General features: G+C 38.9%; 2 protein-coding genes across 9 annotated transcripts in view; both read right to left on the bottom strand.

Moving 5' to 3' along the window:
• TENM3 (teneurin transmembrane protein 3) overlaps positions 1–14,436 on the bottom strand; it is a 3,803,041-nt gene that overhangs the window by 3,210,424 nt on the left and 578,181 nt on the right. The gene's annotated exons all lie outside the window — the stretch shown is intronic.
• Positions 1–14,436, bottom strand: part of LOC122794917 (proteoglycan 4-like) — a 187,560-nt gene that overhangs the window by 10,609 nt on the left and 162,515 nt on the right. The window contains exon 2 of the mRNA XM_044063510.1: positions 10,968–10,990. Coding sequence (XP_043919445.1) covers positions 10,968–10,990 — 23 coding nt within the window. The remainder of the gene's footprint in view (positions 1–10,967; positions 10,991–14,436) is intronic.

The raw sequence follows: 14,436 nt of genomic DNA, 5'->3' as shown, positions 1-14,436 counted from the left end.
TAAGGGAAGCATTTTGACCCCAAAATGTGCAGGGCAAACTAATTTGTCTTATAAAGTTACTGAACTTCATTATTAACTTTGATGAGATCACTATTCTTATGTTTTAACTGTAGCTGCAAATAAGCAAACCCATCATTTTCATTTAATGCTCGGCTTTTCAGCATTGCTTAAAAACTGTAATTCTCCACTGTCACCTTTTTATGCTTAATAGTTTCTTCTCTAAATAACTAAACAAAGCCTCTACACTACCAACAACAAATTAAACTCCATTTTCAATTTTCCTGAGTAAGCTGAATATATTAGAAGGAGGATTTAATAAAGGTTTTTTTAATGCATCAGCATCGACCACAAAGGAAACAATCAAAGTCGAAAAAAGCAATTCAGGTTTACTGCAGGCGCTTGAAGCCAGTCACTAAAACCAGGGACTCGATTACTTTAGCTCTGCTAGATGAGTACTCATGCTTGAACTTGAATATGAACTTGGGCAAGCAACTGTGGGGAGAGAGCTGGAGGGGGTTTTAGGATAAGGGAGTGACAGGTGAATTTTAGGGTTAGGGAGCATGAAGGGAGTTTAAGGGTTAGGGAGCAGGAAGGGAGATTTAGCTTTATGGAGCTTTCTCAGAATTTAGGTTTGGAGGTATTAGAATTTTAGATTTAGGGCATGGGAAGGGACTTTTAGGTTGAGGGAGTTATTGGAGAACTTAGCGTTGGGGGGGTTGGAGTTTTATGTTTAGGGAGCAGGAAGGAAATTTTAGGGTTAGAACAATTTAAGTTTGGTTAGTTGGAGTTTTACATTAAGAGAATGAGCAGGGATTTTAGTATTAGGGAGTGGGTGTGGAGGTTTAGGGTAAGGTACTGAGGAGTCAGTTGTGAACTGGTAGGAGTTTTAGGTTTGGCATTTATGTTCTAGTAGTGCTAAGTAGTTTAATGGTCTGAGTGTTTGGAGGGTTATGTAGAAAATGGAGACTGGGCTGCTAGGAGTTAGAGCACTTACTTTTTTGCACAAGGGGACAGCAACCAGGTGCAATTTTTATGAAGATGGTATTTTGTGGATTGACACTGCAGCACAGCCCTTAGCTATGCACTGAAACTAATGCCCTCTTAATAAAGTAGGTTGTTGTATGACATCAAATATCATTGGGATGATGGGAGCATTTTTCTTAGAAAACTTGTTTCTTCATGGCCAGAATGTGCTTTGACTATCTTCTTTTTGTCGAGACTTTGATTTCCTCTTAAATCTTTCTCAAAGGCAGTGTGCCACAAATCTTACTCTACCTAAACCAGCAAATTTGCTACTTATATTTGCATTTAAGTCTTAGGCATTTAGCAGTAGCATTAGACAATGGCAAGGCATTATTTTTATCCACTTACTATGGTTTTTCTACTGTCTATCCAGCCATAACCCCTTTTCCCATTTTTTGCACATGAGATAGGGGTGTCCATTCAACAGTAGCGATCATCTAGAGTCAAGGTTTACACTACTGGGTGGCTGGCCCCATCTCAGTTGTTCTTTTGTACCACTCATTCGCACCTACAGCCAATTTAAAGGGGCCAGTCCACCTAGTGCATGTCTTTGGAATGTGGGAGGAAACTGGAGCACCCAGGAAAAACTCATGGGAACAAAGGGAGGAGATGCAGACTATGCACAGATAGCACCCTGGCTGAGAATTGAACCAAAGCACCTCTTGCTGTGAAGAGACAATGCTATTTGCTCTGCCACTGTGTTGCTATATCTATAATAATAAGGTTTACTAGTTTCTATATTATAAGTATGTTATATGTATTAAATTATTTGTCATTTAAGTGCTGTATTATTTTAATAGCTGTGGTTCCAGAAAGCATTGCCGTTGTTATTCTGCAGACAGCAAATGCGATTCTCAGAAAGGAATATGTTTAATAGAAGATTTGGGAAATACAGGTTGTAGTACTTTGGAGTACGTCTCCTTCTGTGAGGCACCATAACTTCAAAGTTAGTGTATATATAGTTAGCAGGTGGTTTGAAGACACACAGCCCACATTGGGGAATACAGCGGGTCGTTCCACTGCAAAACCTCTTGAAAAGTGTAACAAGTTTAAAAATCTGCTGTTGTGCTGTTGTAATGTCATTGCTTTTGCATATTCTAGGCTTTCATAGTTTGCTTCTGCACTGTCAATACTCAGCCGACTGATAATGGTCTTAACAGATCACTCTAAGTACCTGGTCAACATATAATGAAATAAAGAAATATTGTTTTTTTTTTTGTTTGTTTGTTTTTTTGTTAAAGACATAAACTATCTGTATTGATGTATAAGTTAGCTTGAAAAGAAGCCATAAATTTGGTTTATCTGTATTCATTTTCACTTACTGATTATAATCTCTAGGATTCCATGCAAAAGGAATATAAATAGCTGTAGCTTTATTTGATCAATATTATCTGAAAACATGTACTTGGCATAGCTTCAGTTGTTGCTTTTTTATGTCTAGATCGATGTTTTGATTTTCTCCAATGTACTTTACAAGTCTGCAAATAAAGATTATTATGCTGAATTAGAATGTCATTTAAGCTAACAATATGTGAATTGTATGGAAAGTTGTAACATTTTAAAAGGTAACACATTAACAAGGTCATCAGCAGACATATCAAATGCATTAACTGTGTTCTCAAGCCCTTGCTTAGGTGCATAATTTTTTGCTAGAGTATTTTACCATATATATTTTTTGAAAACACGTAATCTACGTAAGGCAGAAATGGCTGTCAGAAACATCTATCGATTCCTTCAAAATATAACACAGAATGCTCTGCTCATCACGAGACCATACAAACTATTCCATAAACTAGCTTAGCTTATTTTATAATATTTAACATTGATCATTTATTTGAAATTGGATTAGAAGAATGATTTGCATAGCAATGCTCAAGTCCAGAAAAAAAATAAAAAAAATAAAAAAGCAATTCAATATCTATGCCCCAGATGCAAAATGTTAATGATTTATAATGAAACTTTGAATTTAGAAAAGGACAGTCATATAGCAAGATGTAATGTTGTTGTGCTATTCTTTGTGTGTATACTTCCACTCATGCGTGCCTTTGTATGTGTGTGTGTGTGTGTGTGTGTGTGTGTGTGTGTGTGTGTGTGTGCATGTGTGTGTGTGTGTGTGTGTGTGTCTGTGTGCATGTGTGTGTGTGTTTGTGTGTGTGTCTGTGAGCACGCATGTGTGTGTCTGTGTGTTTTAAACAGAGAATTAAGCTGAATTTCACCGGTAAATAGAAACTAACATCAGAACATGTAAAAATATGGTACACATTTCTGACTCTTTGTAATGCTGCACTTATTTTATCTCTGATGCTTCCAGTAAAAGGCATCAGAGAATCAGCACAATGCAAGTTTCCCTCTGTATGAGTTATCACATTAAGTTAAAAATAAAAGCATTCTCATACAAGCTGTAAGACTCATTCTGTTAATCACTGTTCTTGTCTGTGGATGGGCACATGATAATAATGCTCCTAAGTCCAACAGACATGATATTTACTAGCATAAAGCAGTAGAGTGAGTTGATTACTTAATGAACATTGTCTTATTGTGAGTTATTCAGTAGGTTATGCAACAATAATAGCAAAATAACAGCAACCATAACCTCAAAGCAAAACTGGTCTTAGACGTATTAACAGCCACTCTGACCAAAGATCGGTCTGGGGGAAAAACAATGCAACTCAAAAAACCCACTGTTACCTGAATGGGTATGTAGGGTCAACACCACCTGAGGTTTAGAATCAGCTCCAGTCCTGTGTTTTATTATATACAATGAAAGATGAGTCAGGCATTGTCACTGCTTTGAGAAGTGACCATGTCTCTGCTGACTGTTCAATCTAGATTCTGTTTGTATCCTCACTGTCTCTCCTTCTTTCAATGGCTGGAATTTTGGAGAGAATGCTTTTTGGATAACTGGACCCTAATGACTTTGCTGTTTTTAGCTTTACGCCTCAATAGACTAGAACTGATAGGCAATGCTGTTCTGGTTCTCCTGTTTTCTCTGACCAGGTGAGCCAATTATATTGTCATAGAGTATATTTCTGAGATTGAGTAAATTCAAAAAAAACATTGGTATTATCACACTTTGGCTTCAATTAATTGCTTTGAACTCTGTACTGCACATTCAGCAAGTCCATTTGACTGCAGATACTCTGGACTACTAGTAACATGTATGAAACAATTGACTCGTAAATTGGGTACCATTGTCAGAGATTGATTTCTGTGGACAGGCATGGACTGAGAAATGGCATTTCAACTTAGTAATGACTGTAGTAGAGTTAAATTAGGTAGTAGATCGATCTCAAACCAATTTGAATATGAGTCTACCAGTACTAAGTAATGTTGATTGTTCCACTCAAATATGTCAATAGCTACACATGACCAAGGTAGTTCAAGGATTTGACTTAGCTGAAGTGGTTATTTTTGCAAATGCAGTTTAGTACTATTACATACTGAACGGGAAGAAAGTACTCTGTCAATCTCTTTCACTAGAGAATTCCAAAACACTAGTCCTCTCACTCTTCTCTTAGTAGATTTGGAACATGGATGACCATGATGCAAAAAAATGATATATATTGTTGTTGTAAAGAAAGAGGAACACACATTTTAGGACCTTGAAAAAAAATGCCATCTCTGAAGAGATGAGTGAGAGAGATGAAGAGGCTGCCAGCCTAGCCAGATAGAATTTTGGAGATAATTCTATCATCTGTAAATATTACTGTAAACCACAGGCTTGTTGTCTTAAATGGCAAAAATAGTGTTACATGTGGAACTGAAAAAAATATAACAACAGTGCACTCTACTGACCAAGTAAAGCATGTTGTGACCCTTTGATGTAAACATGGCTCCGGCCAGTCTAGATGAAGGAATTCTTGCTGTTGTTTTAAGGCCAGAGTTAATGGCCAAAATTTGCATGCATAAATGTCCTTTATTAATCTGGTTTCTGCTCAGAGGTGAAGAATGTAAATATAGTTTCTGTTAGCCTGGGAACCCATGGAAGTGTGAAGAATGATGTAATGTGAACCAGGAATGTGATTTTAAAAACAGAGAAAATCAGACAGCATTACGCATTTTTGTCTTGACCATCCAACTGACCAGCACTGCCTTTGCTCTATATGTAAGTTTATCTTAGACTTGTGTTTTCTCTTAGCAATAGCTAGAAACTAGAAAGATTAGACTCTGTTTTTCTGTGATGTCAGAACTGTACTACTGAATTATTTTAAGTATTTCTCTGTAATCTCTGAACTCTTGACTAGTACTGTGTAATAAAAAGTATTGTCTTGTGTTTTTTATTATTTATTATTAAATGTTTTAAAACCTTTCAATTGTGGCTCTTTTGTGTAGAGATAAGTTAAGCTTTAAGAGTACACTGCATGCATATAGTGATCCTGTACCAAGCCACTCTAATAAGCCTTGACTGTTTAGTTATACTACCAATTGGATACTAATATTGCACAGTAACAATTGGGCACCCTTTTAAGGGCCTTTGGGTAGCTGATAAATATTAGCTGGGTGGTGACAGTGATTTCTATCATATAGTCTGAGTAAAAGGGGCAGAGCTGGAGAACCTGTGCCAGCCTTTCCCAGGAGTGTCTGTGTGGTTGTATAAACTCTTCTCAAAGTGTGTGTGGGTGTTAGCTATTTGGGCAGGGACACAAAGCACTGGCTGGACAGAGAGGGTGCTGGAGGTTTTAGCTTGCTCACTAGGCTGTGATCTGGGCCCTATAGCTGTGCTAGTAGGGAGTCTTATTTGGGACCTGGAGAGCAAGGGAGTGACCAGCCCCTGACTGACTGTGATCTCTGTGTGCTCTTAAGGGAAACTGCACTTTACTGTGTGTATTTGTTATCCTTTCCTCCTATATGAGATGGCTCTTACTGGTGTTATTGGTGAGGACTGAGGCTCCTTGATTGCTGGGCCAGGGCACGGGTGTCACATATTAATTGCTTGGCAGTGGTGGGATATCCACATCACATATTAATTGGTGGCAAATACTAATTGGCTTGTAGAGGTGTGGGTAGAGTGAATTCCTGTAGCTTGTGTACAGTGAGCTTTGAAGGTGCTTTGTACTCGAAATCAGCCATGCAGTGAATACTCAGACTTCAGATCACAATTGTTTTATTTCTTTTGTTAGCTTAGTTAGTTAGGGTGAGCAGGCAGCATGTGAGCAGAGGAGTATGGAAGCCTGACAAGGAGTCAGCTGGCGAAGATGTGCCAGGCTAGGGCACTGGTGCATGGAAACCTGACTAAGGCAGACCTGATAGCAGCCTTGGTTACAGCTGCATCAGAAAACAGCAACCAGGAGGACAATCAGACTGGCAGTGGAGATATAATACCCTCGGAGAATGGACAGCTCAACCTTTCTGCAGAAGACTTAAAAATCCATCTGGAGCTAAAGATGCTTGAGTTGGAGGCCAAGTGTTTGGAGACAGAAGCCGAGGAAAAGGAGCAACAGAGAAGGCATGAGAGGGAAATGCTGACTCTTTGCCAGAGTCATGGAGGTAATGGGGAAGGGAGCAACTGGACCCAAGGAGCACAAAAGGTAAGTAAATTTCTTCCGCAATTTAAAGAGGGGGATAAAGTTTCATTCATATGTTTGAGAGGGTATGCAAACAGTATAGTATTGGCCAAAGGCTCTGGGTACGGTTCCTGACCCCCGTACTCCATGGTAAAGCTGTAAGTGTTTTGTCAAAAATGTCTGAAGTTGCATGTTTTGATTATACTGCTGTTAAAAATCACTTGTTAGAACTGTTTAAGCTAACACCTGAAACGTACAGGAAAAGGTTTCGTGAGGATAGATGCAAGGCAGATGAAAGTGTGTGTGAATATGTTGCTGAACTGAGCACTTATTTCCATAGGTGGATGAGTGAATTTCAGGTCACCACTTTTGAAGCGCTGGCAGACCTTTTGGTGAGGGAACAAGCCCTAAGCACTTTGCCTGAGGACATGAGGATCTGGTTAGCTGACAGACAATGTGCTACTTCAGATGAGTTGGGGAAGAAGAGAGACCTATACTTGGCAAGCAGGGCAGTCCTGCACAGGAAAGGGACACCAAGTACTGCTCATGGGTCTAAAGGAACCCATGGTGTGCAGCACAGACTGCCCCAACAGAATCTGCCAGTAGCAGGGGAAGCCACTAGTCCAGGCACATATCCAGGAGCTAGGGTTAAATGTTATGAATGCAACCAGTGGGGCCATGTGGCATACAGGTGTCCACGGAGGCAAGGTGGGGAACAAAAGGTGAGGGAGCCAGGAAGTAGGTTGTCTTGGGGCAACAAGGGTACCAAACTATCACCAGAGGTTATATCCTATTGTACTGAATGGCAAAGAGGCCATTGCCAAGAGAGACACAGCCTCTGATACAACCATTGTAAAGCCTGCAATGGTTACAGAGGAGCACTACTTGCCTGAGCAGTCTACTCAAGTCACAGCTTTAGGAGGGATCCCATTCCAAATACCTCTGGCTAGGGTTCACCTTGACTGGGAGGTTGGAAAAGGAAGCCAGCAAGTAGGTGTGTTTGAGGATATACCTGCAGATGTCCTGATAGGGAATGATTTTGATAGTGCAGTACCCTGTGCTTGTGCAGTGACACACAGTCAGGCTTGGAGACAAGCAGGTATGTCTGGTAGCCTGGGGGAGTCCCAGACAGACTGTATACTTACAGCCAGGACTGGTGAGGTGGTTACATCAGGGATGCAGCTACAATGTAGCAGTGAGACTAAAGGTGAGCCACAGCTGCTTGGGGGTACTGACGGTCCCTTGGACAGAGTGACTGCAAAGGTAGAGGTGAGTAGTAGTAGTACTCAGGCTGACAGTGAGGCACCACTGTCCAAGGATGCCAGACTTCCTGTGGAAGGGGACTATCAGACCCTACATTGCAAGGCCTGAGGCAGGCAGCTAGGGAGGCACCTGATTCTCAAGGAAAGGGGGAATCTGTATACTAGGACAAAGGGTTACTATACAGAGAGTGGACCCCTGAGGGAGGGCTAGAAGGTGAGAGAGTACAGCATTTGGTAGTGCCTAGAGCCTACCATCTGGCACTTCTAGCCATAGCTCATGATATTCTTTTTGTAGGTCATATGGGCATAAAACATACAAAGAAGCATATTATGCAGTACTTCTATTGGCCTGGAATTTTCAGGGATGTAACAGGGTACTGCAGGACCTGTGAGCAGTGCCAAAAGGTAGGCAAGGCAGGAGAAAAGGTGAGAGCTTCTTTGATGCCTTTGCCTGTGATTGAGGAGCCATTTAAGAGAGTAGCTATGGATATTGTGGGTCCTCCGAGTACCCCAAGTTCCACAGGGAAAAAGTATATCCTAGTGTTAGTGGATTATGCTACACGATACCCTGAAGCAGTAGCTTTGTCCTCCATTGAGGCAGAGAAGATAGCAAATGCACTGTTAGAGACTTTCAGCAGGATAGGTTTCCCAAAATAAATACTGACTGACTTGCTCACCAGGTCAGAAAGAAACAAGCGAACATTACGGGTTCTTGTTCAAGCAGCTTTATTATATACAAACACATCATAAATGAGGCTAAGTAACTTTAACTTATATACAAATTAGCTATTATGCACATAGATGTTAACACTCTGTCTGCACCTTCAAAATGGCATTGAACATAACACATGCGTGGTGATTATATGCAGACACAGACTTTAGAAATGCTTCTTAAAGGTACAGCACACCTGTTATCCTACAATTAGTAAAAAGCAGCAGACTACAGATGGTTTGGTGCAGGTCAGTCCCTTTATTAAAATTCAGCAGATGAGTGCTTTCTGAGTCATAGCAAGAATCGGTTAATTTTTATAATGCAAGATAGGGTACATGTTTTGAGTGAGCACCGCCTCCTGGGCATAACCCTGGTGTGGGAGGGCTATGGGGTTGGGCTTATGCTTAAAGTATGAGCCCCTTGGGAGATTGTATAATATTTTGTTGCCAAAACATATACCATTCATTTTTTTAAGGTATTAAACACACTAGTGTTATTAAATCAGTTCCAATCAGGTTTAGAGACAAAAAACTGAACAGGATATTTTTCCAAGAGTTCCACCATGGTTAGAGAAAGTAATTAAAAAGATCCATGTATGTTGATCACATTTGGTGTTCTACATAGTTCATCTAAATTGTTATCTTAAAAGATGAAAGCCCAATCAATGTCTTTTAGATAAAGGTGTAAGGGTTCCAAAACTAGTTCAGTGTCATGTTATAAAGTGCTTTCACTTTCCAAGCTTCTTCAGATCTGCCTGTAAGTGAGAGAATCTAAAATCCAAAGATTATTAAGAAGTAAATAAAAATATAAACAAGACTGCACTAAGGTGGTATACTGGATGGGTGGTGTGCTGTGTGTGTCAAGGTTCCCATTAGTATACTTTTGTGTCTAAATGTGTTAGCATTAACTAATAGAACATCAATGGCTGACTTGTGTTATGCACCTTCAGGGATATGCATAACTAACTTGTAGCTTTGTCATTAGGAAAAGTTGTTCTGCTTTATATAAAAAAATGCTTGATCAAGCCTAGGGTGCCATCCTTAATTAAAATGGAAAGTGCAGTCTTTGTAGCTATGAGTTTGGGATGGTTTATGTTAAAATGTATGCAGGAAGGTCAGGATTTAATGATGGGGACATGTGAGGAATTCTGCTAAAATATTGTTAAGGCCAGTTTCACATATGCTTAGATAATCAAAGCCTTTGGTGCAGATATGTTTTGTAAGCAATAAAAATTCATGGGCCATGTAATGACGTGTTTGCAAATTAACAAAGTGTGCAAGATTCTGATGATCCAAGGGATTTAGATGTGTAAAGGGTGCCATGGGTGATCAGAAACATGAGAAGATGTATGTAGTATGAGTGGATGAGGGCCCATATTCAATCTACCCATTAATGGCTTTATCTAACTGTGTTTATGTTACTTTTAAGAGTGGAGTGTGTTTATAATTAAAGGGCGAGATTGTATCAGGTGTGTTTCTATAACATTATGAAGCTGAAAAACTGCAATAAAGAGAAAGGGTAAAAGATGCAATAAATTGCACTGTCCACCTGTTGTAAATTCCAAGGGGCCAAGTCCAAGTCAATGTGGGCTAGAGAAGGTATTTGGACAAAGGGCATCCATGTGGCTCCCCATGTTTTAAAACACATTAAAGAATTTTGGTTTTGTCCATGATTCTGTTGTGATTGTTCCCTGTTTGGTGAAGAGCTCTGTCAAGGGAGTTAGCATGTGGCATAACTCATAATGGTACAGGTTTTGCAGTATGTTCAGGGTTAGTTTTTTTTATCTGGGACAGTTTTTCATAGCTGTATGGTTTCTGGGAATGTGTAGTAGTTCATTAAAGAGGGAACTGATAAAATGTCAAACGTGAGAGGAAGGCATCTTAGCTGTATTTAGTCATGCTTCAGTGTGAGGTTTTTCTAAGAGGAACCAATGAAAGGGGTGGAATGGTTTAATTTTCTTTACCCTGCTTGTTTCTCTCATCACCAGGACATAGAATGTTGCCACTGGTAAGGTGGAACAAATGGATAAAAGGTGGCGCACTTACTAATTTAACGACTTACTAATTTAATAACTTGTCTCACTCATTATCTCTGTACTTTTCTATCACACCTTCATCCCTCACTGTACTTATCTAACACAGATCTACATCATATGAGCAAATCACACAAATTGCGAATGCTCATAATATCGAATGTACTGGACCTTGAAATGCTTTTTATGAGATTGCGGTACAGTGAAGAATGGGATATTTGCCCTTTCCTCACTGTTATGCGATCTTGGAGTTGGAATCTATATTTAGCGGAGGAGGGTTGGGGGGTGCAGCCCCCCCCACAGTAGGAAGTTCGAGGTCCGGTATGTTCGATATTTGTGCAATTCGCTCATATGATATAGACCCATCTAACTAACACACCTTCAACACATACTTCTTTTTTCCTCACATCTCTGTTAAATATGTCCACCTCTACCTTCCTGGTTGTTCTTTTGACAGCTGCAAAAATGTAAAACAAAAAAATTAATAACTCCTTTAACTCCTTTAAAAACTTATACTGTATACTGTATACTGATGCTGTTATTATAACTCTTCATGTCATATGTTATATAATACTACTTGTCATTAATGTACTGTACTGTGTGCATTCGTTACTGTGCTGTACTGGGTGTATTCATAATGAACATTATTATGTGTGTAGATGTTACTTGTGCAGCTTTTCTCCCCAGGCCTCTGCTGAAAAAGGACCCATGTCCAGTCGGACTTTTCCAATAAACAAATGTAAAATAAAACAAATAAATAAATAAAATGGCTTGCTAGCAACTTTAATTAGGAAACTCATAGGATGATTAAAATATGATAATTTTATTTATAGAAATAGGCCTTTTAATGGAATACTATGATTCAGCCTATTTATCATTTATAGCAGTTAATTTCTTGACACTGAGTGTGTGATAGACCTTTTCAATGCAGAACTTTGAGGAAGAGGAACATGGCTGTGAAAGGAATTGCTGAGAGATAAGGCGATGCCAGGTTATTGAGGATAGGAAATGTGGGGCAAGGTAGTGGCTGTTCAGTTGATGAGCAAGGTAGGCCCTTGGCAGCAACAAATCTTGGCATTAATATGTTTTGGTTTAGGTGTGTACAGAGTATTTGCAGTTTCTTTTCTTTTCCAGATGGGGAAGCACAGAGTGCTCAATCCATTGGAGTGGTACATAATGAGGTCGCAGATGGGGAAGCGCAGAGTGGACATCAGTCAGTGGTCTGAAGGAAGTGGGTTTGAAGTGTGATGGATTCGGCTGAGGTGGATGGTCCTGCCACTGTGGTGCGCAGTGAAGTCACAGGTAATCCTAGTCCATCTGGGTTGCATAACCAGTTTTCAGTGGAGACCCAGGGAGAAAAGTTCCGCATGTATGACTTGGTTACACATTTATACAACTGGGTTACTTTTATGAGACTACTTAATTAGAAATGTATAAAGAAGCACTTAGAGTTACTTATACTAAAACACGCAATACTAATCATACTAAAACATGTCATACCAATACATTTAGAGTTTAAGATATATTCACAATTAGAGGTAAGATTATTATGACACAGACTGAAGTCAGTCAGTCATAATGTTTAGATCTTGATAAGTACAGGTAGAATGGCAGGGACAAGAAGGTACATAGTTGTTAGCAGATGGTTTGGCTTCCAAACTGTTACTGAAGGTATTAATAGATTAGCTTTTCAGGAGGGAGATTAGTGTATTATGAGGAGGGCATAAAGTGGGCTAGAGGGGGGGGATTAGCCTGGGGTTAGGCACTTTCATGGAGATTGATTATATGGCATTTGTTCCCGATGGTAGAAATACAGGATTCCTGTTTTTACCTATTTATTAAGATGGAGACTGAATATGCAATGGCTTTAACAGCAGTTTTGAGGTATTATTTGGGGAGGTTATCTGTGGAGGGTGAACAGAGTTTAAGTTTGAAAATATTTTATTTATGAAGAAGGCAGCAAATGGTTTTAGTGTGAGGGTGGGGGGGTATTAGTGAATAGGAGCTGACGTGAATTAGGCTGAGTCAGGAAAAGATTCCTTGGTGAGAGCAGCTATGTTGTCATTGAAGTATGAGTTAAACCTAGTGGCTGTTTTAAGGGAGAGTTATTGGGATAAGGGTTAAGGGTATTGTTAGTTCCTAGGTTTAAAATTTGTTTAATGGATGACCAGAATTTGGGGGATTTTGTAAATCAGAATTCTATTGTTTCTTATCAAGGTTGACTTACTTTTGATAAGGTTCTAAAGTTCTAAAGAGTTGTAAGTTTTATGGAGTTCTAAGTTTCTGCCTCTCCTTCCATGTCTACTCTGATTATTAAATTATAAATGTTAAAATCATAACTATTATGTCACTCTAGTTACTATCTTTATGACTTTAGATCCATACTATGCATTGTCTGTGCTCCTAGCCTCTTAATTGCAAGTCCATGCAAACATAAGTTCATCTTAATAGAATAATATTTTAACTGGATTCTTACTAAGTATATAAAGAAGAATAACAACTTCTGATTTAGTGTTGATGGTGTCTAAGTCTACACATCTCTGTATCCTACCAGCTTTCACTGTAGCTATCTCACACTGATTAAAGTTATATAGTGTCATATGACTTCCACAAGTCTCTCTCTTTTATGGTTGCTGTTGTGGGAGAAATTTATATTACTGCTCTTGGTGTAGGTGGAGAAATTAAGTAGAGTACGGAAAAGGCTCCATTTCCTGGAGTGCTTCTGTATGCAATGTGTTCCCTGCTCCTTGAGTGCACAGGTTGAGAAGGTAACTTTAAAAACTGTAGCAACAGATATGTTTTGTCATAGAAAAGGATCCATTTTCACCGTACATGCATACAGCGGTGAGCTGTAAGCATCCAATACAAAATCATACTATTTATATGTATAGATCTCAACTTCTTTGGAACCATTTTAAAAGGCAGAGCAAGTGTCGTGTTCATATACTGTCATTTTTTCCAAAGAACATATTTTACACAATTAGTATTTTAGCTCAAAAAAACATGGAGCTATTTTTCTCTTTAATAGACACAATAAGCAAAATAAACAGAAAATAAAGGTTATATTAGTAAGATTTATGTTCACAAGACAAATTGTGCTGATGATTTAACTGTTAATTAATACTTGTTGGGACAAGTGGGATGACAAATTCTACAGTGCCATTTCACACTAAACACTAGCATTTGCCAAAGAACTATGTTCACTAGTATCAAAAACAGCATCCTGTACGGCTGGCATATTGCATTTTATCAGAATGAAGATACCTTATTTATGAAACTAAAAAAAAAAATTGATATACAGTAGAGATGCACCAAGGGCAAGGGGGGCAGCTGTCCCAGGTACAAGATATCAAGGGGGGGATTGACAGATGCTGACGGTTTGGTAGTGTTTGAGGTCATGGCTAAAGCATTTTGTGAGAAAAACTTTGGATGTTTTTTTTTTTGTTCCTCAACTCTAAGACAAGAATTTTTTCTTTTTTATCACTTTCCTTAGAGCTTATACTTTAGAATTAATAAAACACAGATTAATGAACGGGGTACAAAAACTAGCAAAGTCACAAGTTTCTATCTGCCAAATGAAATAAATTTTCATATAAGTATGGTGGGTTTAAATAGTCTGTCCCAGAATTGTAATGTCCTCTAAATCTGAATGCAACACAAAACAGCAACATAGTTTTGGTAGGAATGCAGATTCACAGCAGATGTAAAGTCTTGCTCCAGCAAGAAAAGTACAATACGTCTCACATGGACATGGAAACCAGCAAACATCACTCTCATATAGTACACCTAAGAAATGTGTATACATAATTATTTTGGGATTAGATATTAAAAATTGTGAAGTTGATTTTACCAAAAAAGGAGTGAAATGCTTATATGCATGTTAGAATGTGACTTCACACTAGA

The sequence above is a fragment of the Protopterus annectens genome, chromosome 2.part1 (assembly GCF_019279795.1).
Source record: "Protopterus annectens isolate FY-2018-M chromosome 2.part1, PAN1.0, whole genome shotgun sequence".
In the NCBI taxonomy this organism is placed as follows: domain Eukaryota; kingdom Metazoa; phylum Chordata; order Ceratodontiformes; family Protopteridae; genus Protopterus; species Protopterus annectens.
The sequence above is the reverse complement of the archived record's forward strand: the minus strand, read 5'-3'. Positions and strand labels throughout refer to the sequence as shown.